This window comes from Scyliorhinus torazame, chromosome 15 (assembly GCF_047496885.1).
Source record: "Scyliorhinus torazame isolate Kashiwa2021f chromosome 15, sScyTor2.1, whole genome shotgun sequence".
Taxonomy (NCBI): Eukaryota; Metazoa; Chordata; class Chondrichthyes; order Carcharhiniformes; family Scyliorhinidae; genus Scyliorhinus; species Scyliorhinus torazame.
This window is the reverse complement of record NC_092721.1, coordinates 198086280-198110225: the sequence shown is the minus strand read 5'-3', so window position 1 is coordinate 198110225 and position 23946 is coordinate 198086280. Positions and strand designations below refer to the sequence as shown.

The window sequence follows — 23946 nt, the reverse complement described above, 5'->3', positions numbered from 1 at the left end:
TTGTCAGATAATGAAGCAGTCTGTGCCAGAGTGCAGCAAGACCTGGATAACGTTCAGGCACGGTTACTAAGTGGCAGGTAATATTCACATCCTACAAATGCCAGGCAATCACCATCTCCAAGGGGAAAGTGTCTTACCACTTCCCCATGAGAGTCATCTGATCTCCCACCATCAAAATGTTTGCTGCGGGGGAGTGGGGGGTGCAGGAGGAAGGCTGTGGAGGTGGCAGAAAAGAACCATCATTCATCAGAAACTCAGCTGGGCCAGCCACATACTATGGCCGTGAGGGCAGATCAGAGGCTGAGCATTCTGTGACAAGTGACTCACACGAATGTGCCCTCGAGGGCAAACTGTTGCAATTTGTAATTCTTAGACAGTTCTTCGGGTTTTGGAAGGGAGTTGACCAGATTAATCAATCACAAATGGTCATTTGTAGCAAAGGGTTAAATTAGGAGGTTGTGTGCAAGGGGAAGTCATGTGGAAGTTTGTGACTGCGAGGTTAATAGAGGAACTATCGGGGTTTAGGCCTTTGAAACAGGTAGTGATTATATGTACAGTGTACTGTAAGTATGTGCAACCAAGGAACTTGAGGGAAGACAGAAGGAGAATTTTATCTTGTAAAGGACTTGAAGGGAGATCTTGTAATGACCTCAAATGGAAGACTGTTTTAGGCAACGTGGTGGGAAGATTGTGACTTCAAGGTATTGGAGGGAAGACTCTTGAAGAAAGAAGGGAAAACTCTCCTATGTAACTCAGAAGAAAAACTCTTAAACTCTGAGGTAGAGCTGTTTTGAGGAGGATTATGTTAGAATTTGTAATCCACACATGCTGACTCTGGAATAGTATTGATGTATCCCTTAACGTTTTTGTTGTCAGCGAAACATAAAGACACAGCCACACTGTCGGGCAGGAGTCTTTCAGGCCATCTAGGCCATCTGTACACGGTAATCTTCTGCATTTGTATTCAACAAAAGCTGCTTGCATCTGTATAGTGCTTTTAATGTAATCAAATGACCCAAGGGGTGTTTATAATAATTATCTTTATTAGTGTCAGAAGTAGGCTTACATTAACACTGCACTGAAGTTACTGTGAAAGGCCCTAGGCGCCTGTGCGGGTACACTGAGGGAGAATTCAGATTGTCCAATTCACCTAACAGCACGTCTTTCGGGACTTGTGGAAGGAAACCGACGCAGAAGGGAGAACGTGCAGACTCCGCACAATCCAAGCCAGGAATCGAGCATGGGACCACGGCGCTGTCACGCAACAGTGCTAACCACTGTGCTACCGTGTCGCCTGAGGAGCGTTGGCAAGCAAAATTTGACACCAAGTCAATTGAAAGAAATACTAGGTTAGGTGACTGAAACTTGGTCAGAGAAGTTTGTTATAAGGAGTGATGGAAAGCAGAAGATAGAGCGGGAGAGATTGAAGGAGGGAATTCTAGAGCTTAGGTAGCTGAAGGCATGTTGCCAGGTCTGGCGCAAGGAAAATTGGGAATATAGCCGAATATATTAACTATCAAAATGACCATTTACTCAGATTTTGCCAGCCTATTGTAATATGAATAGAGAAATGTAGACAGTTTTCGGTGAATATCTTGCATCCTGTTTTGTTTGCTCCAACATGCTATTTCGCTATGTCCGACTTGTAAGCTTCTGATACTAGAGAATCGTCCTGTTGAGAAGCTCAATGGAGGTGTGACCTTTAACATGTTGGAAATTGTGGTCACAAATCCTGGATTTGACCCTCCTTGCACATTGTATTGGTGCTGGTAACTCATTGTGTGCTCGCTACACATTTGAAAAGTGGCGTCCGTCACATCAGCCAAAAGAAATGACTTTCTCAAAGTGAAGGGTTTAAGCAGCAGGTGCTCACGTGGAACAGTGCAGGGTTAGGAGTAAGAAAAGCAAGCAGGTGGAACCTTTGCACTGAGGGAGATAACTAAGAAAGTAAACCAAAGAACGATGAAGCAAGTTGCAGCGGTGGGTTGAAAGGTCAGATGCAAGTCTGTAGGAGAAAGGGAAAGTGTTAAAGTAGCTGCTGGTCGAACAAAAAGGACGAGGGGGGGGGGGGGGGTTGTGGTGTGTCATTGTTGTGACATAACCTTTTACCCTTGGCGATTCGCTTTTTTAGTTGTACTATCAATATCATTAACTCTCAATTCCCCGGGATTGAGCTGGATAAATTTTGTATTTTTCTTCCCATCTTGTGCAAGTTAAGTAGCTTGTTTACATCAACCTTTTCTATAACTTTAAATGTTTTGACGACCCTGTAACCTGGCTCCTCTCAGTTGTATTTTTTATTCATTTCTGGGATGCTGGCTGGTCCAGCATTTATTGCCCTACCCTAAATGCCCTTGAGAAGGTGGAGCTGCCTTCTTGAACCGCTGCCATCCCTGAGCTGTAGGTGCACCCACAGTGCTGTTTAGGGAGGGGGCTCCAGGATTTTGACCCAACCTCAATGAAGGAACGTTGGTATATTTCCAAGTCAGAATGGTGAGTGACTTGGATGGGGGTTTCCAGATGGTGGTGTTCCCAGGTATCTGATGCCCTTATCCATTCTCTAACGAAAATTAGACCTTTGCTTTAGACTCCTTATAACTTAGTCCCCAAATGTTTATAACTAGTCTGCTCACTTTTCTCTGCAAACCTCCCATTTTTAATTCATCCTTTGATATAAGGTGAAGCTGCGTGCCACATTTCAGAGTTAGCTTTGCAATTAATGTTGATTCTTAATAAAGTAATGAACCAACTTTCAAAGAGGATGTAGCCAGTTGAGGACGTGGCTTCCAACTCTGGCTTGAACTTTATTTTGCAATATCAGTTTTGTTTGTCCTCCTTTATTATAAATTAAAACTAACATTTATGAATATTTTTGGTTGAAGGAACAAGTGGGAAACAAAATAATGAAAGGCATAAATAAGGCTGACATGAAAAGGGCTACTTAACCTGGACAAGAGTTGCCATAATCCCAGATGACCATAGGCTGCTTCCCCCTTTGAGGGGGAGAGCTGACTGGCGGTGATTTAACCTGAGGGTCATCACACCTCAGGCGAGGGGCCAGGTTGAGAAGGCGGGGCCTTCATGAATAACCTCAGCCGGTACAGGAATTGAATCCGCGCTGCTAGTCTCGCTCTGCATCATGCATCAGCTGTCCTGCCAACTGAGCTAAACTGGCTCCTGATGAAGGGACCAAGAGTACAACACAACTGGGCATGTATAAAAATCACAAGCAGATTAGAAATAAGAGAAAAAAAACATTTACTGCCCATCCCAAGAATAATGGAGACTTGCAACAAGCTTGAAGAAGAAAGTTAATTTAGACTTAACTGGGACCCTTAAAATTAGATTAAATTAACTTCTATGGCGGGGGATCATCAAGAGGTATAGAGATATATCATTGGTTTGATTTTTAAACTCCCTAATGTAGATATAATAATTTAAAATGAAGTAGCAAATCATGATGTTAGCATCAGCTGTGACTCATTGGTAGCACTCTAACCTCTGCTTCAGAAAGTTGTAGGTTCAAAGCTCATTCCTCCGACTTGAGCATGTAATCACGGTTGACTCTCCAGTGCAGCAGTACTGAGGGAGTGCTTTGCTGTCGGGGTGCTGCATTCAGACAATAAGTGAAACCAAAGCCCCAATCTAGATGTCTCAGGTAGTCACGAGAGATCCTAATGAGAGTAGGGGTATCCCCCCCCGGCAACATCCGCACCCCGTTCCGGTGTCCTGGCCAACATTCATCCCTCAAATAATAGCCCTAAAACAGATAATCTAATCGTTTAGCTCAAATGCTGTTCTATGTGTAAAATATGCCACAGTGACACCATTTTGCTGACAATCCTGAGATTGTACGGTGTTTTATAAAATACAGTTCTTATTTCCCTCGTGGATGGTTAGCTAAGAAACGGTAAGGGTACAATTACACTGCTCTGTCTATAGAGTGTCAACAAGTGAAAAGGATGTAGTAGAATAAGTCTGCAGGGAAACTACAGAGAGCTGCAAACATTATAGAGTAATTAGAATGGTGGACTTTAATTATCCAAATGTAGACTAGGACAGTGGTAGTGTAAAGGGTGAAAAGGGGAAAATGTTCCTAGATTGTATTCAGGAAAATTTTCGTCAGCAGGATTAGGAATTTCTAAAGGGGATTTCTAAAGGGGAAATCGTGTTTAACTAACTTGCTGGAGTTTTTTGAGGCGGTAGCAGAATGGGTTGATGAGGATAATGCTGTTGATGTGCTGTTTATAGACTTTCAGAAGGCATTCGATAAAGTGCCACACAACAGACTTGTGAGAAAAACTACAACTCATCGAATAAAGGGGACAGTAGCAACGTGGATACAAAATTGGCTGAATAATAGGAAGCAGAGAGTAATAGTCATTGGATATTTTTCGGGATGGAGGAAGGTTTGTAGTAGTATTCCCCAGGGGCCGGTATTGGGATGCTTTTCTTGATATTAATTATCTAGATCTTTGTGTGCAGGGGACAATTTCAAAGTTTGCAGATGCCCGAACAGGCGCTGGAATGTGGCGACTAGGGGCTTTTCACAGTAACTTAATTGAAGCCTACTCGTGACAATAAGCGATTTTCATTTCATTTCATTTGGAAGTATTGTAAACTGTGAGGAGGATGGTGTAGAATTTTAAAAGGACACAGACAATTTGGTGGATTGGGCAGATTGGTGGCAGATGAAGTTCAATGTGGAGAAGTGTTGAGGTGATGCATTTTGCTAGGAAGAACATGGAGAGACAACATGAAATAAGGAGTAAAATTCTTAAGGGGATGCAGGAGTAGAGGGGCCTTTGCATAAGTCATTAAAGACGGCAGGACAGGTGGACAGTGCAGTTAACGAAGGACATCCTATCCTGGGCTTTATTAATAGAGGCATAGGACGGCACGATGGCGGAGTGGTTAGCACTGCTGCCTCACGGCGCCGAGGACCCGGGTTCGATCCCAGCCCCGGGTCACTGTGGGGAGTTTGCACATTCTCCCCGTGTCTGCATGGGTCTCACCCCCACAACCCAAAGATGGATCAAGAACGAGAGGGCACAGATTTAAATTGATTTCCGAAAGAAGCAAATGTGATGTGAGAAAAACCTCTTTTACACAACAAATGATTGGGGTCTGGGATACACTGTCTGGAAGTGTGGAGGCAGGTTCAACTGAGGCATTCAAAGAGGATATGGATGATCATTTGAATAGAAACAATGTGCAGGGGTGCGGGGAAAAAGCAGGGGAATGGCACTCAGTCATTTGGAGAGGCGGTGCAGACATGATGGGCCAAATAGCCTCCTGCCCCGTAACAATTAAGAACATACGAACTAGGAGCAGGAGTAGGCTTGCTCCGCCATTCAATAAGATCATGACTGATCCTCTTGTGGACTTCGCTCCACTTACCCGCCCGCTCACCGTAACCTTTTATTCCTTTGCTGTTCAAAAATCTATCTACCTTTGCCTTAAAAACATTAAACGAGGTAGCCTCACTGGGCAGGGAATTCCATAGATTCCCGACCCGTTGGGTGAAGAAGTTCCTCCTCAACTCAGTCCTAAATCTGCTCCCCCTTATTTTGAGGCTATGCCTCCTAGTTCTAGTTTCACCCGCAGTGAAAACAACCTCCCTGCTTCTGTCCTATCTATTCCCTTCATAATTTAATATGTTTCTATAAGATCCCCCTTCATTCTTCTAAATTCCAATGAGTACAGCCCCAGTCTACTTAGTCTCTCCTCCTGATTCGGTGGTTGGGTTGTATGGAGCGTGTAGGAGATCATAAAAGTAATCATATATTGATTCCGGATGGGAAAGGTGTGACTTGATGAATGGTATTTTCTTGCTCTTGATATTCATGCTGTTGTGTGTTTGATGTACATGTTTGCTAATGTCAGATGAAGCACGCTTATTAATTCCTTCTGCACCGCTGTCTGGAACAAGAGGACATGAATAAATCCATATTTTTACATAATGTTTAGAAAACATTCTGTGGAAGGCAGGGGTCAAGGGGTACTTTGCAGAGAAATGATTAGAATCAAAAAGCCAGACGGTGACCTGGGGTCATGTGCAAGGTCAGATTCAGACTGTGAGAAACTCAGTACACATTCCCTTTCATTTTTCTAATTACACAGGCTTATGTTTTGAACGCATCAGGGAAGGAATTCGCTAATTTAAATTTCAGCCCCTTAAACCAAATTTGTGAAGTCATTCTGACAAATTTATATCACTTGACGTTAATGATGTACTGAACTTTGTGGCATATTCCAGGAACAAGAGCAGGGGTGGAAGAGAAAAGAATGAGGCCTAGAAGGGAGGCAGCCATTGAAAACCAGTGCCACAAGACCAGCCCATGGTTTGCTGCGAACCTGTTGGGGAGGGGAGGGGTGGAGTATTGTTTTCCAGCTTTCGCAAATGAGAAAGCAACTTCTCAGATTGCATGTTAATGTCAGTGGTTAACCCTCAGTTGCTTCTCGATATCAAATTGGGGTGGGACTGTAATTTGTTTAATGCTAGCAGAGGATCATGTCTCCTTGTTAATTATTAACAATTGAATACCAGTGAATGTCGTTCAGTGTATCCATGTAACCACCATTACAACAGTGACCACACTTCAAAAATTACTCCACCAGCTATTAAGCATTCTGGGGTATTCCGAGATTGAGAAAGACGCTTTATGAATCCAAGACTTTATTATTTTCCTTTTCAGACATGCAAAGAATTCCTTTTGTACTAGGCAGAGAGTGAAACAAGAGCAATATGATTAATAGTTAAAAGTTGAATAGTCATACCATATTAGGAGTGCAGTGACTATTAAGTCTGTATGTTAGCAGGCAGGCACTGCAACCATTCTGCACCAGCAATATCCCACCAACTTCGATGAGATGAATAACCAATAGTTTTCCTTTTTGTTGTTAATGGGTTTTTTTTTGCTATTTGTTCATGGGATGTGGGTGTCGCAGGCCAGGCCAACATTTATTGCCCATCGCTAATTGCTCCAGAGAAGATCGTAATGAACCACGTTCTGGATCATCTGCAATCTATGTGGTATAGGTTGAGGGAGGATTATTGTCCACTGCACTTGGTTAGTACTCTATGCTGCTCTTGAAATAGTGCCGTTAAAGTTTACCTTCACCACTGGAGCAGGTAAGATAAACCAAATCTCTGTCCAAGGGACCTGCTGGTCCTGCATGGTTTAGTCTTTAGCTGCTATAATAAACCTGTAATATCATAAAGAAACCGAGTATGCATGGAATCCCCACCGTGCAGATGGAGGCCATTCGGCCCATTTAAATCTGCACTGACCCTCTGAAAGAGCATCCTACCTAGGCCCACGCCCCCACCCTATCCCCATAACCTCACCTAACTTGCACATCTTTGGACTGTGAAAGGAAACCGGAGCACCCGGAGGAAACCCACACAGACACTGAGAGAAAGTGCAAACTCGACACGAGTCATGCAAGGCCGAAATTGAACCCGGGTCCCTGGCGCTGTGAGGCAGCAGTGCTAACTACTGCACTACCGTGCCGCCCCATACATGCTAAATATTTTTAAATCCTGGTTTGGTACAATGCAGTGCAAAGATAAATCTGACCAGTGTTGAACCGGGCAAAAATGAGATTTTTTTTATTAAGAGGTAAATTGGGGGAAGATTTCTCTCTCTTGCCTCCTTGGATGACCCTTTGCTCATCCGCCCTAATTTCTCTCTGTGGCTCGGAATCCAGTGTTTTCCGATTGAGCTCCTGGGAAGTGCCTTGGGAAGTTTAACACGTTAAAGGTGTGATTGGAAAACGGGGCGGGGGGGGGGTGCCCGCAAACCACGTTCGTATGTTTTGGTCCTGTCCAAAGCTGGAGGATTACTGGAAGGAGGGTTTTGGGGTAATCTCTAAAGTGGTGCACGTGTAACTGGACCCGAGCCCTCGGGAGGCCATATTCAGGGTGTCGGACCAGCCAGGGTTGGGAACGGGCGCGGAGGCAGATGTTGTAGCCTTCGCCTCGTTGATCGCCCGAAGGTGGATCCTGATAGGGTGGAGATCAACCTCGCCACCCTCGTCCTGGCGTGGCGGGGGGACGTGCTGGAATTCTTGACACTTGAAAAGGTCAAATTTGAACTGAGGGGAAGGATGGAGGGGTTCTACAATTCATGGGCGTTATTCATTATGCACTTTCGAGAATTGGATTACATCGAGCATTAGTGGGGGGAGGGGGACTGTGTGTGTTAATGGTGACTATGGGTGATTCCAGATTCCTTTTTGTCATTTGTTTATGTTCACATGCGGGCTAATGTTTGGTGGGTGGGTGGGATTGTTGTTATTGATATGGGGATTGACATTACATTTGTTACTGATTATTGTTTATTGTTGGGTGTATATTTGAGAGAATATGTGAAAAAGGAGAATAAAAATATATTTTTTTAAAAGATGTGATTGGAAATGCAAGCTGTTGATTTGGCTGAGTTGACCGAGTTCTATAAATTAGCATCTGTCTCCGCAATCCTTGGGCTACGAGGGCGCAACGTTTACTGGCTTTTCCTATTTCGCTGCCCCAGATACAAAGTGTAAATATCAAATAAGAAAAGACTTGCATTTATGTAGAACCTGGTGTACCAAAGCACTTTACAGCTCATGAAATACTTTTGAAATCTATTCACTATTGTAATGTAGGAAATGCCGCAACTACTTTGAGCACAGCAAGCTCCCACAAATGGCAATGTGATAATGATCAGAATTTTTTTTAGTGAGGTTGAATGAGTGATACATTTTGGCCGGTGCACCTGCAGGAACTCGCCAGGCCATCAACTTGATTGAAACAGACAAGACCCTGCGGTTCCAGGTACCAGCGCAGGGCTTGCACCGGCGTCACCTAGAACTAGGTGTCACTGTTTAAAAATAAGGGGTCACCCATTTTGGACAGCAATGAAGAGAAGATTCTTCTCCCAAGGGTCATGCGTCTTTGGAACGCACTTCCTCAAAAGGTGGTGGAAGCAGAGTCTTTGGTTAGGGCAGAGGTAATCAGATTCTTGATAAGCAAGGGGGTGAAAGGCTATCGGGATTGGCCGGAATGTGGAGTTGAGGTTACAGTCAGATTGGCCATGATCTTCTTGATTGGTGGAGCAGGCTCGAGGGGCCATGTGGCCTACTCCTGTTCCTCATTTGTATGTTTGTATGAGGTAATGCCATATGGGGCGGAGATCTCCGTAGCCAGACGCCGAAATCGGGATTGGCGATCGGGCGGAGAATGGCTTCCGACGCTGCACACTGGGCAGGCGCTGGTTGGCGATGCTCTGCCCCCCCCAAATCAGCGTCGTCGGGGTGCATGCCGCGCACAGTCGCAAGGCCGTTGACACGTCTTCCGCCGGCCCACCCGCGATGCTCCGCCCCCGATGGGCCGAGTTCCCGATGGCACGGCCCACGTGTGGATCCAGCAGTCGGGAACCCGGCCTGCCAGCTGTGGACAGTGTCCAGCACCGCCACACCCGTCCAGGATCCGTGCCGCTGGCGGGAGGCATCTAGGGCTGGGGGGAGTGAGGGGTGGGCTGTGGGGTCGGGGTGGATGGTTTAGAGTTCCAGCATGGCCGGTGCCATGTTTTCAGGCATGCCGTCAGCCCTGCGCATGCGCGGCCCGGGACCCGGTGATTCTCCGGCCGTGATCCGCGGTGGTTCACGTGGCGCCGGTGCAAGCCCCGCGCCGGTACCTGGAACCGCACTGATTTTCCCATCGTGATCCACCCGCGGATTCTCCGCAGCCGCCGGCACTTAGCCGTTGGAATGGAGAATTGCACCCATGATCTTTTTCACATATCTAACAGGGCCTCTGTTCGACATCTCACCTGACAATCAAGAGTTGAATTCTTTCAAAGTCAAAAAGATCCGTAATACACCACGTAGCTGACATGGGACAGGGTGCCAAAGGATGACATGTAGCCATAGAACAGCGTTGCAGAATGCCAGTGCCTTCAGAAGAGGAGTCAACTTGAAATTAGGAAAATTGTGTTGCAACTTGTATTTATTAAGAGCCCTGGCACACGCAACTGAACATTCGACCATGAATTCTGGTTTGGGTCAAACAGTGTTGCAACATGAATACTTAAGCGCAATAATGATGATCAAGTGCACTTGTACTTATTGTGATTTAACCCCCTCAGTTATCAACCCTGCATGTGTATTTATGTACTGCTAACTCCAATATATAGTTATATACTGCTAACTCTGATATATACTTATATACTGCTAACTCTGATCCAATTATCTTCTCTATCCTTTTCAGTATGTATACAAGAACTCTATACTTGAAATACAGACCTAAAGTGAAGGTAAGTCAAGACTGGTAATGTGTCAGTGGTGGCCATAAGTTTAAAGGCTTTGTAAAACAAGGTAATACTTTCCCACAGTCTTTGTATTGAGCGGGAGGAAAATGGCTTTATTACACGTACAGATGCCAAATTATCCATCCTTTTATAGGGATAAGAACAGATAATTTGGCAGCTCTGTGCCCGAAGTTGATTCACCCACCTTGTTTACTATCTCTTCATTGCCTCTGGTGAGCACCAAATCTATCAATCTCCCGTTTAAGATCAGTAGTTGACCAAGCATTAACTGCTGCTGTTTCTGGAAGAGGAGTTCCAAACTCTACCCCACTTTGTGTGTAGGCGTGTTTCCTCATTCACTTCCGAAAGGTCTGACTGTAACGTTTAGACTATGCTGCCGAATTCTAGCCACCCAACCACCCCGAGCTGTGGAAATAGTTTCTATCTGAATACCCTACCTGAATATCTTCAAAACGTTGATCTTTCTAAATTCCAGTGAGCACAGCCCTCGTTTATAACATTCGCGATGTTTTGGGCTTGCTGGCGAACGTTGTCGAGACCCTTCAGCAGCTCAGCTGCACCTTCTGGTCTGATTTTTGTGCACTTTGCTGAAACGTCCAGCCGTACTGTGGGTCATTTGCCCCACCGTGCTAGGTAACTGCAAACTCTAGTAATGATAAGGCACGGCATACGGAATTCCTTCGGGCAAGAATTTCCTTTTTATTTAAATACATTTAATTGTGATTCAAGTGACGTGGACATGGCTGCATTGCTTCCCCGTTCCCTAGTTGCCAGGTTGAGCTGGAGGCCACCGATGCTGATGGGTTTACACTCCAGTATGAGTCAGTACCTTTGGGAGGTAGGGGCAGGAGATATTTTATATGCAAAAGAAAAAAGGCCCAGTATAAAGTTCTGTCAATGTTTTCCTCAAATGTGTTTGCCAATTCTTTCTACAAATCCTTATTGAAATGCAGGAACTTATGAACAAGTAGCAACACTGAGCAAAAGGGAGGAGAAAAGTAAGGCCAGTTGCACCTGAAGCATGGCTTGTTTGAATCTAATGAGATAGAGTAAGACTGTGCACTATGCAAATTTACATAGTACTACCCAAAATATGCAGTACAGAAAAGGGCCATATTGACCGGCTGGTTCCATATGGGCCACCTCTGAGCCACTTTATCAAACGCTATTCAATTACTTTCGCCTTCGTGTTTTATCTAACTTCCCCTTGGATGAATCTACGCCATTCACCACGACTACTTGTGATCGAGTTCAAAAGCATACTAGCTGGAATTCTCCAGCCATTTGGATTCTCTGTTCCCACTGGCAACAGCCCGCCCACCCCTTTTGTAAGCACCTCTCTTCCAAAAGCTCTCCACAAAAAATAGCGATTACTTAGGTTATGGGCCAGGGTTTAGAGAACCCCAAAGTGTATCATGGAGTTCACCTGACCCACAACTTTTAATATATTGTGGTATGGGGAGCACAGTCTCTGTAATACCGAGCATGCATTTGCCAGCCCTGCCCACAGAGTCTGCAGTCCCTAACATAGACCTATTTACACTGCCCATACTGAAGCCCCTAACATGCACTCACCAGCTTTGTGTGAGCTCTCTTTAACTTGCAGCATGCACTCATTAGAATTATCCACAGATAGCGCAACCTACCATGTAATCACTAGTACTGTGTGCAGTCTCTGTAGCCTCTTACATGTACTCACTAGTACAGCTCGCTGATACACGGCGTATGCACATGTGGCCCCGATTATTTATCCACTATCATCGCACCTCTAACAACTATCGGATGAGATGCTAAAGTGAGGCCTTGCCTGCCCCTTCAGATGGATATAAAAGGTCCAGTGAGACTATTTTGAAGATGATCTGGGCTGTTCTCCACGGGGTCCAGAGCCAGTATTGTTCTCTCAACCAACATCACTACAAAAAGCCAACAACACGGTAACGGCCAGGAACGGTGGCAACTTTCTGTGCCCACTTTGATTGTCACAGGTTTCGACATTACAACAATCAACCATACCTCAAAAGTACTTCATTGGCAGTAAAGGACTCTGTGAGAGATGGCGAAAGATATTATAACGATGCACTCTCTACATTCTGTCATTGCTACTTTATGTTTTTTTTTAATTGCAGTTTCTGCTTGGTGTGTGGCCTGTTATCTGGGTGGAACCTCCTCCTAAGAAGCTCTAAAAACTTCAGAAATCTAAAGCCATTCAGAGCCAGCTGCTCTTCAGCACCGAGAGCTGTTTTATCTGATTCTACGGAGCGAGTGTACATGAGTGAAAAGGTTTGAACGGAATCATGAAGAGAAGAAAAAACACTGATGATAAATTTCCATCATGCCGAGTTTTTGTATTTAATTTTTTTGAAAATGCTGCCGGGTGTAGTAGAATTAAACGGGAGGTAATTATGTGCGAGGGGGAAAATAAGGAATACCGCAGCTTGTATGATGATGTTTGGTAGTTTCTGATAACACTTCAATAACCAATTTAATTTGAGAGCAGCTCTTGTTCTTTTGAACGTGGTATATATGTGGCCAAAATAGTGAACAAGTTATGTACTGAGACTGACTGATCCACTGTTCCTTCTAACAGATTTTTCTTATTTGTGTCTCGCTTTCAATACTACCAGATTCACTATTGAGATTATTCCTGCGCTCTCAACTCGAGAGATGTGCAGTACCTCAACACAGAGTTTCAGAAACATACATTGGAGGGCAGGCGGAAGCCATTCTGGATCTTGGAGTGTGGGTCGAGGCTGGTAATCCCAAAACAGTTGGGTTGGGGGGGGTGAAGAAGAATGGAACTGTACCCCGCCTATCATTTTTTCCCCTTCATTCCTCCTACTCCAGCACCTTGCTCCTGATCATTTAACGCCACTCCTGAGGCAGGTCGCCAAGTTTCAGTATTGCGTGGGATATTTCGCGGTTGAGCTGGGTGTAGTTGGGGGGGTGGGGGGTGGGGGGGGGGAATTCGAGTGAGAATTAATGTCACTGCTGCCCCGCCTCAGTAACTAGTCAAACAGTAATAGTGGGGCCGGGGAGGGGACAAACACGATAGGGTGGAGGGGAGGAGGGGGGGGGGGGGGGGGGTGGTGCAGACATAACAGGGCTATTGTTTTCTAAGAGTTTAATCAGTTTGTGCCGGTCACAGTAAAACTGAAAATTGTGTGCGTGCTTGCGTTTGGATTATATTTATCTGAATATCGTGTTCACTTTTATTTCAGTAACCTTTTATATTGGAGCTTTCTAGCTAAAGTTTATTAGAGCCTAGAATTCAATAGGGATTTTCCCATTCTGCAGCCAGGATTCGCAGGATCGTCAGGAAATGTAAATACAATTTCCATAAGAATTCCCCAGGGAGGTAACTGCTCCTTAGCGTTCCCTCTCATCACACCAGACTTCACCACATCAATTCTAATTGAGTAGGTCTAATGGACCGCCATGGAATGCGCCAAAATTATTTTTTCATGGATGAATAAAGCCCCTGGCCTGATGGAAGGGGTGAATGGGCCTCCATTCTAGTACATCCCTATGTCAACGAGCCAGATGTCACGCACCTGGTAACGCAAGCGTTTGAAAGCTCCAAACCACAGTCCATCCCTCCTGTTGGCCGCTGTGAAATAGGACCCAATAACGGCGATTGCAAGGATTTTTTTTCAATTAAAAGATATAGGAAAGAGTGTTGGCAATGCACAGCCTGTCCATCTGCATTTAGAAAGAGATGAGACGGAAGCATTCTCGTGTACTTCAAAATCTGCCGTTCTGTCAACTCTAGCCGAGGGAACCAAGTATTCCGGCTTCCCAATATTTTCCAGTTCAGTGGTTCTTTGCGGGATTACTGATTTGGGTTGGGACTGTCATAAAGAGGTAATTTTGCACTACATCAGTGCAGCAGAGAGAATGCCCGGTAGTCCTGTAGTCTGCACCTCTTCGTGTCAACATGTCCAGTGCCTTTTGCCAGCCACATTCTGTTAACCTCTGGCTGCAGTGCTACATACAGTACGTGCCAATGTTGATTCTGCAGGGATTTTCCAGGGAGGCTGCGACACAAATCCCTTGTCAATTGTTGTTGATACTAATGGTTGATGGTACTTATGCAGTAATATTGTGCGTGTTCCTTTGGGCTGCTGATACCTTCGCCTGGGCTTTAATTTATGATAAAATGGACGGAGTTGGGAATCTTAAGAATGCTGCATTATTTCCAGGTGACTGTAAGTCTGAAAGTCACAACAATAGACACGTGGACCAGGTATCGAGTCCAGAAGGATCTCTTTCTCCCCCCCCCCCCCCCCCCAAGTCCCACCCCCAGCCCCACATCTCTTTTTCACCCCCCCCCATGCACACACACACCAATCCATCACCCTCCCACTCCCCTGCAATTGGTTGGCCGTAGTGAGCATTGTGTACACTCAATAAGAGGGTTAAATCAGTCAGCAACATCATCTCGATTTAGTTTGCCTGCCTCCTGCTTGATAACCCTAGCTAACAGCCAGGTGTGAAGCAGCTTTTATAACGTACACCTGCCAATTATCAGACAATTGAGTTCAATAAAAGCTCTTTCCTCCAATAACAAGAATGTGACTAGCCAAGTACAATTTAACTGCATTTGTTGTATAACTGTTAGCTTCACTGACCGGACATGACTGTGGAAAAAGGACATTTCATCATCGTGAGAACTATGTTCCTGTGGAACTGAAGCGTCGCTGGGTTTTGAATTGCCTTGTTTTTAAATTTGTGTTTTGTAGCTGGGTTTGGGTTCAGTGATGTGGGTAGAGAGCTTGACTTTATTTTGGGACAATTTCAAAAGGGGAGAATGAAAATCTCTAGCTGGCTCTGCCAAGAATGGACATTGTATCAAGACTTTGAGCACCTTTCATAAACGACAATAAATAAAGACCTCTATCCTCCATGTCCATCGCACTCACCCTGACCAGCTGAAATGCTTCAGCAGTGTTGTGACTGAAGGCCGGAATTTCAAGCAATGGTCAACGGTGAGAGGTGCCACAAGGGTGCTGTGGATAGAGCCCGATTCCTTGCTTTTGATGCTCAGAAACCACCCTGACTTCACACTGTCACACCCCCAAGTGGCCAGCTGTGAGAAGGACGATATTGTGTAACTATTTCAAAATTTTCTGCAAATCATGTGGCCCCGAAGTTCATTGATTCGTTTTTGCTTTTTGGGTTTGAGAATTTCTTTACGTAAAGCCTACTCCATATAACTGCAGAACACTGGAGCACACAAGAGGTTTGTCACTTTGGTGGAGTTTGTTTCGCTATTGCGGGGAATTCGCATACTTTTGAAAATGAGGATTTCCTCCTGAAAATATGACTCGAGCAGGAAAACATTCCAAATGTAGCGAAACAAACATTGCTGCGATCGTGCTGTTGATCAGGATTGGAGCACTTCACGACCTTTCGCCTCTCAATGCAGTGTCATTGCTTGGATACCAAGTAAATAACACTTCAAAGTGCCCTGTCCTCACAGACCAAGGCTATGAATCTCCAATTCGAGTGACTCTATAACTTTAAGACATAACCTATTTGAATGTGTCTTTGGAAGTGTGCACCTGTGTTGTCGCTACCCGATTCTTTCCTATCTGATCTGATAATTCAAAGGGCTTCCAATCTGCTATGTGAATGTGATCACATTGGCAACAGACGCACATCGGGCTTACAGGGTGAACCTGTACTGGCCCCTAACCCTTGCTGCACACCCCTACACCACTGAAGTGTATTGCACGTGTGGGAGGGGTTATTAGAATATTCCACAATCAATTCATGAACTGACCAAATTGTCTTCACCTAATTTCCGCAATCGTTTGTTTATAAAGTGTGTCTCTGTTGAATGTTGCTCCGCCCAATGCGATGACTATAGCAGCTTTATGGGTGTGTGCTGAGAAGGCGCACTCGAGGTGCCAGGAACAGACAACATTAATTAAAAAAACAGCACCAGTGTTAAGAATAAAATGACGACTTCAAATCATACACTATTTTGAATTATGTATAATAAGATTTCAATATTAATGTAACTAACTTTTGTGAAAAATTAAAGCTAATGAAAGAACATTGTGTGTGTGTGTGTGTGTGTATATGCATGTCCATAATTTTAACTGTAACTGGACTAATCACCTGGAGTCCTTAAGTTCAACGGTGGTGGCTAATTATGATAAGCGAATTGTTAGAATTCAGGTGATCATTTTTGGGCTAGCTACGGAGAAAATGGCTGCAGAAAAAGATGCCGGATTGTCAAAAAAAACCAAACCTATTTGTCCCAATGTCCTTCAAGAAGACCTACCACCCCTCTAATGTGAATGATGCCTTCTCACAAGTAATGTTTAAATAATGGAACAAGCTTATTAATTGCCATCGAAATGGGTTTGATCGATAAGGGTCGGGTACTGCACGTGAGTCTTTAATGAGGCACAGTTTGCAGACGCTGGTCCACCCGTTACCCCAGTTACACACGCTCAATTTATTTTCTAAATTTGTTTTTAAAAAGTTATCATTCCTACCTTTCTCTGGTCGAGCTGTTCTGAGAGCCAATCTTGCACAAACGACACAAATCTATTCTTCAATCTGAGCAGCTATTTGGGTGGTAGTGAGGGCAGAACAGGTAGATTGGGCCATGGCAATAGGGGTAGGAGGGAAGATGTAGTCTGGCGTCTGTTTTGACTGAACTGGGTCAGCCCTCATGTAAACAGGGCTGAAGTTGGTATTGTTTACCCTGGCACCTATTCAGCATTCACGTTATGGCCGCTGATGCTGTTTTTCAGAGATTATATTCCAGATACGATCCAATGTTTAGAATTCAATACAATTAGCTTGACGAGCAATGACCCTGGAATGGAAGGAGATTATCATCATAGAATTTACAGTGCAGAAGGAGGCCATTCGGCCCATCGAGTCTGCACCGGCTCTTGGAAAGAGCACCCTACCCAAGGTCAACACCTTCACCCTATCCCCATAACCCAGTAACCCCACCCAACACTAAGGGCAATTTTGGGCACTAAGGGCAATTTATCATGGCCAATCCACCTAACCTGCACATCTTTGGACTGTGGGAGGAAACCGGAGCACCCGGAGGAAACTCACGCACACACGGGGAGGATGTGCAGACTCAGCACACAGTGACGCAAGCCGGAATCGAACCTGGGACCCTGGAGCTGTGAAGCAATTGTGCTATCCACAATGCTACCGTGCTGCCCACAGCACAAAATGGTCATGGGGCCAGCAAACCTGTTCTGTCAGACAGCAGGTACAATTTCTGGAATCTTGGCTCATTCAGTGTGCGCAGGTGAACTTTTACTCGTGAACTCTTTTTAAAATTTAGAGTACCCAATTTTTTTTTTTCCAATTAAGGGACAGTTTTGCGTGGCCAATCCACCTACCCTGCTCAGCTTTGGCCGTGTGGTGGTGAGACCCACGCAGACACTGGGAGAATGTGCAAACTCCACACGGGGCCTGGATTGAACCTGGGTCCTCGGAGCCGGAGGTAGCAGTGCTAACCACTGCGCCGTCGTGCCGCCCTATTACTCATGAATCTGAGGCGCGTGGAGCCAGACGCTCCAGAGCATCGTAGGAACTAGCGGAGGTCATTCAGCCTCAGACCTACTCTGCCGTTCCGTTAGATCTTGGCTAATCTCAACTCCATGGAATCACCTTTGTTCTGTTAATTCACACAAAAACACCAGTTTTGAAATATACTGCTTTTCTTTTGAAAGAGTCTCTAACATACTATAGAAAAGATAGCAGCCGATTTGTACACAGCAAGCTCCCACAACAGCGGCATGATAAACAGATCAACTAACCTCGGAGTATGAGGCAATGGTGTAGTGATATTGTCACTGGACGAGTAATTCTTAGACCCAGGGTAATCCCATCACTGCAGATGGTGAGATTTTAATTCAGTAAACGTTTCAAGACATCAGCCGAAATAAACTCAGTTGGGAGAGCATTAGACTGAAGATCTACAGCTCCCTGGTTCAATCCTGGGTTTTCCCTTTATGGGTGGCACGGTGGTTAGCACTGCTGCCTCACTGTGCCGGGGACCCACCCGGGTTTGATTCCAGCCTTGGGTGACTGTGTGGAGTCTGCACGTTCTCCCCGTGTCTGCGAGGGTTTGCTTTGGTTTCCTCCCACAGTCCAAAGATGCGCAGGTTAGATGAATTGGTCATGGTCAATGCGCAGGGTCATGGGGATAAGGCGGGGGAATGGGTCTAGGGTTTGATGCAGACTTGGTGGACCAAATGGCGTCCTACAGTGCAGAAGGCATTCTATGGACTAATACCATGGGGTTGTTACCTAACCTGGGAATTGGGCAGTGCCTCGTTTTATCTCGCATCAGTACTGCAGTGGTATTGTGAGGTTGTCCACTTTGGCAGGATAAAAATTTTTTTCAAATTCACTTTGGGCGTTGCTGGCTGGACCCGCGTTTCCTGCCTATCCCTAAAAGCCCCTGAGGAGCAGTTCAGAGTCAACCACATTGCTGTGGGCCTGGAGTCACATCTTGACCAGACCGGGTAAGGACGGCAGATTTCCTTCCCTAAAGGACATCGGCGAACCAGATGGGTTTTTACAACAATCGACAATGGTGGTCATTGGACTTTTTAATTCCAGATTTTTATTGAATTCAAATTTCTCCATGTGCAGTGGCGGGATTTGAACCTGGCATTACTCTGGTTTACTCGTCCAGCGACAATACCACTTTGCCGCTGCCTCCCCTGTAGAATAGGAAAACAGAATGTTGTTCAAAAAGAAACTGCAGCATGCTGGCCATTCTCACATTTGCAGGCTGCAGCCAGTGGGGCACCTCGAGGATCAATACTTGGGCTCCGGCTGTTCACAATATATATCAATGATTTGGATGTGGGAACCAAATGTAATATTTCCAAGTTCACGGATGATACAAAGCGAGGCGGGAATGTGTGTTGTGAGGAAGATGTCGAGCAGCTCCAGGAAGATTTGGACAGACTTCGGGAGTGGGCAAGGACATGGCAGATGGAATATAACGTGGAAAAACGTGAGGTAATCCACTTTGGTAGAAGGAACAGATGTGTATTTCATAAATTACAAGAAATTAGAAAGTGTAGATGGACAAAGGCCCCTGGGTGTCCTTATCCATAAATCACTGAAGGCTAACATGTAGGTGCAGCAAACTATTAGGAAGCCTAATGGGATATTAGTCTTTATCACGAGGATTTGAGTACAGGAGTAGCGAGGTCTTGCTTCACTTGTATAGAAGCCTCGGTTAGATCCCACCTGCAATACTGTGGGCTGATTTATTCTCCTTATCTCGAGAAAGATCTTATTGCCAAAGAAAGAGTGCAAGGAACGTTCACCAGATTTGTTCCCGGGGTGGCGGGACTGTCTTATCGTAAGGGATTAGGGAAACTGGGCCTGAATTCTCTAGAGTTTTGAAGATGAGAGGTGATCTCATCGAAACCTACAAAATGCTTAAAGAAATGACAGGGAAAATGGGGGCAAGGGCTGGGATTCTCCGAAATCCCGGCCAAGTGTTGATGCCGGCGTCAAAGGGCGTCCTGGCCCAGCAATTCAGTGGTCTTCAGGGGGCCAGCATAGCGCCAGAGTGCTGAGCGCTGCTCTGGCTGCGAAAGGCGGCCCTGCATAGCCGCCGCAGGTCATCGTATGTGCGTGTGGTTGCCGTCTTCACGCTGGCGTCGAGCAACATGGCGGAGACCTACAGCGGTCCCGCGCAGAAGGAGGTTGGCCCCCTCCAGATCGCTGGCACCCACTGATCGGAAGCCCCCGATCACGGGCCTGGACCCTGTGGAGGGCCCCCCTGGAGTCAGATTCCCCGCGCCCCCCCCCCCCACACACACCACCACCACCAGGACATCCACCCCGGCCGCGGGTCGAGCTTCCGCCGGGTGGTACCAGGTTGGAACCACGCCGCCGTAACTCGGCGGGAGTTCGGCTGGTCGCCCGCGGAGAACCGCCACGGGGGCCTCTTTCAGCGGCCCCCAACCGGCGACCGCGCGGACGCGATTGGTGCCGATCCTCCGATCGCCAGAGAATCGAGTCCCAGCGTTGGAGAGGAATAACGGCAATTTCCTGCGTCCCCGGCGATTCTCCGACCCGGCGCGGGCTCGGAAAATCCCGCCCAAGATGTTTCCCCTGGTTGGGGAGTCTAGAACCAGGGGAACAATTTCAAGATGGTGGGGAAACCACTTAGAACCAAAGGGAGGAGAAATTTCTTTACGCAGAATCATTGGAATTCTCTACCTCAGAGGGCTGTGGAAGCTCAGTCACTGAGTATCTTTGAATCAGAGACTGATAGATTTCCGATTAAAATAACATGAAGGATTTGGGGAATAATGGTTGTAAAAGGCATCAAAGTGCCTGATTAGCCACAATCGTATTTAATGGTGGAGTACGCTTGATGGGCTGAATAGCCTAATCCTGTTCCTATTGTACACTTCAATGTGGTCACCCTCTGAGGAGACATTAGGACACATTGTCAAAGAGGTAGGGACCTGGAGGAAGATAAGGAGAGGTTTAAGGGGCATCTTGACAAATACATGAATTGGATGGGAATAGAGGGATACGGACCCCGGAAGTGTGGGAGATTTTAGTTTAGACGGGCAGCATGGTCAGCGCAGGCTTGGAGGGCCGAAGGGCCTGTTCCTGTGCTGTACCTTTCTTAATAAAAGCAAATTACTGCGGATGCTGGAATCTGAAACGAAAGGGAAAATGTTGGAAAATCTCAGCAGGTCTGGCAACATCTGTAGGGAGAGAAAAGAGCCAACGTTTCGAGTCCAATGACTCTTTGTCAAAGCTAACAGAGAAAGCGGGAAATATTTATACTGTGGAGTGAGAATGAAAGATGAGTCATAGCCAGAGAAACCCAGGGAAACCGGGTGCTAATGGCCACAGAAACCGAGGGGAAAGAGTGCTAATGGCAGAGAGAACAAAAGATGTGAAAGGCCAAACAGCAGAGAACCTAACATCAGAGGGTGAACAGAGGGGAAGGGGGAAGCAAAGAGGAGAAAGGGTAAGGAAAGGTGAATAAGATTGGGGGGGGGGGGGGGTTAAATATATATTAAGAAAGACAAGATAGAAAGAAATGGTAAAAGACAGTTGAAATGAAATGGGATGAAAACAAATGGGTCGAGGTGAGGTAGAGCTAATCATCTGAAGTTGTTGAATTCGATGTTGAGGCCGGAAGGCTGTCGCGTGCCTCACCGGAAGATCTGTTGTTCCTCCAGTTTGCGTTGAGCTTCACTGGAACATTGGAGCAGGATGTTTTTCTTTGTTTCTCTCCTTTTCTTTGTTCTTAGTGTTAGAATTCCAGAGTTAAATGCATGGTCACCGATGTGCAGGATTGAAGTAGCATGGTGCTCTCAGAGGGCTGTTGGGCTAGATACTGATTACAGAAATAGGGAGGGTTGGGGGTCATGTGGAGATTAAAATCAAGGATGAGAATTTTAAAATCAAGGTAGTTCCCAGGCTTCCTGTGCCCTTGCCACATTACAATAACCTGTTTTGATTCATAATCAAGATGTGCCCATACTTGTTCCGTCTTGCTGGCTGCAGTTTGAAACTCACCTGGTCTGTTTTTCTATTGAAAAGGCCACACTGACATTTTCTGGGACCGAGTTTCTTTCCGAGATTATTCAGAATGTTCTTGTAACATAAATAATTGAAGCCTGACTTTACTACGATCTTTTATTGCAGATGTAATGGACCTGCTCTTCAGTCTCGAATGGGAAGGGAGTTTGTCATGTTTTAGATTTTTTTAACTTATTATTCATTCTCAGGATGTGGTTTTTTTTCTTAACAAATTATTAAAGGTGGGATTTTCCACACGAGGTAAGCCTTCGCTGCACTCCCTCTGAAGCAAGAACATCCTTCCTCAGATAAGTAGACCAAAACGCCACACGATGGTAAGTAAGTAAAGTCACTATAGTCCCCAGATGACCATATGCTGCTTTCCGCTTTGAGGGGGAGAGCTGATTGGTGGTGGTTTAACCTGAGGGTCACCACACCTCAGGCGAGGGGCAAGGTTGAGAAGGCGGAGCCTTCATGAATAACCTCAGCCGGTCCGGGAATCGAACCCGCACTGCTGGCCTCGCTCTGCATCATGAACCAGCTATCTAGCCATCTGCACACAATATTCCAGGTGTGGCCTCACCAAGGCCCTGTATAGTTGCAGCAAGACATCGAATCCTTTCGCTATGAAGGCCAACATACCATTGGCCTTCATTATCGCCTGCATGCTTACCTTCAGTGACTGGTGTACGAGGACAACCCGGTCTCGTTGCACATTCCAGTCTCCTAATTTATGGCCATTCAGATAATAATCTGCCTCTTGTTTTCTGCTACCAAAGTGTTTAAACTCACATTTATCCAAATTACACTGCGTCTGCCATTCATTTTCCCACTCACTCAACTTGTTCAAACCACCCAGCTTTGTGTCATCTGCAAATTTGGAGATATTACATTTCATTCCCTCATCTAAATCATTAATATATATTGTGAACAGTTGGGGTCCCAACACTGATCCCTGTCGTACCCCACTAGTCACTGCCTTCCATTTGGAAAAAGATCCATTCAGTCCTATCTTTTTTTCCTGTCTGCCAACTAGTTTTCTATCCATCTCAATACACGATTCCTAATCCCATGCGCTTTAATTTTACACGTTCCACATTCTCAACTAGTCTCTGGGTAAAGAAACTTCTCCTGGCACTCGGTATGCTTCCCGAGATCTAACGAGATCTCACGCAGCGTCGCGATTTGGACCCCATCTAGCCCCAGCGCCTCGGAGACCCGGAGCAAATGCCGTTGAGCACCGACCCCCACCAAAGCGGATCAGACGTACCGGCACTTAAGGAGTGGTCGGGCTCTGGGCAGGGTAGTACCCCGGCACCCCTGATGCCACCCGTGCACTTTGGCAATGCCAGCCTGACCCTGGCAGTGCCACCTGGGTGTCATCCAGGGACTGGCAAGGGGGTATTTTGCCTGCAACGGGGTTGCCCTGCCCTTATGAGTGGGGAACGGGGGTCTCACGGACCCCTTCAGTTGGGGGGGGGGGGGGGGGGGGGGGTGTCCAGAGACCGTAGGGAAAAGTTCAGCGATAAGGCTGCCATGTAAAAATGACGCCCCCGATCTCTTCCTGAAGTGGTGAGCAGAGCTCCTTCGTGCAGGAAATGGGGCAAAGTGTGGTCTCGGAGGGGCCTTCCTCACCGAGGCCCAGGAATGAAGCAGAGTCCCGTTTAATAGTGGGGTCATTTTCGGCACTGCCGGCATCGGGAATCACCCGGCTAATCACAGCCAAAACAGGTATTTCCGTTAAATCGCACCCCTCAATTCCTGATTGAATTTATCAGTGAATGTCCCATGTGGATTGGTGGAGTTGCAGATAGCGAGGGGGACTGTCAGAGAATACAGCAGAATATAGATAGATTGGAGAGTTGGGCAGAGAAATGGCAGATGGAGTTCAATCCGGGCAAATGCGAGGTGATGCATTTTGGAAGATCCAATTCAAGAACGAACTATACGGTAAATGAAAAAGCCCTGGGTAAAATTGATGTACAGAGAGATCTGGGTGTCCAGGTCCATTGTACCCTGAAGGTGGCTGTGCTGGTCGATAGAGTGGTCAAGAAGGCATACGGCATGC

The 23946-nt window shown here is 46.1% G+C and overlaps 1 protein-coding gene across 1 annotated transcript in view; it reads left to right on the top strand.

The window, feature by feature from the left end:
• acer3 (alkaline ceramidase 3) overlaps positions 1–16374 on the top strand; it is a 201538-nt gene extending 185164 nt beyond the window's left edge. Inside the window, exons 10-11 of the mRNA XM_072477389.1 lie at positions 10256–10301; positions 12443–16374. Coding sequence (XP_072333490.1) covers positions 10256–10301; positions 12443–12499 — 103 coding nt within the window. The 3' untranslated portion in view covers positions 12500–16374. The remainder of the gene's footprint in view (positions 1–10255; positions 10302–12442) is intronic.
• The last annotated feature ends 7572 nt before the right edge of the window (positions 16375–23946 follow it).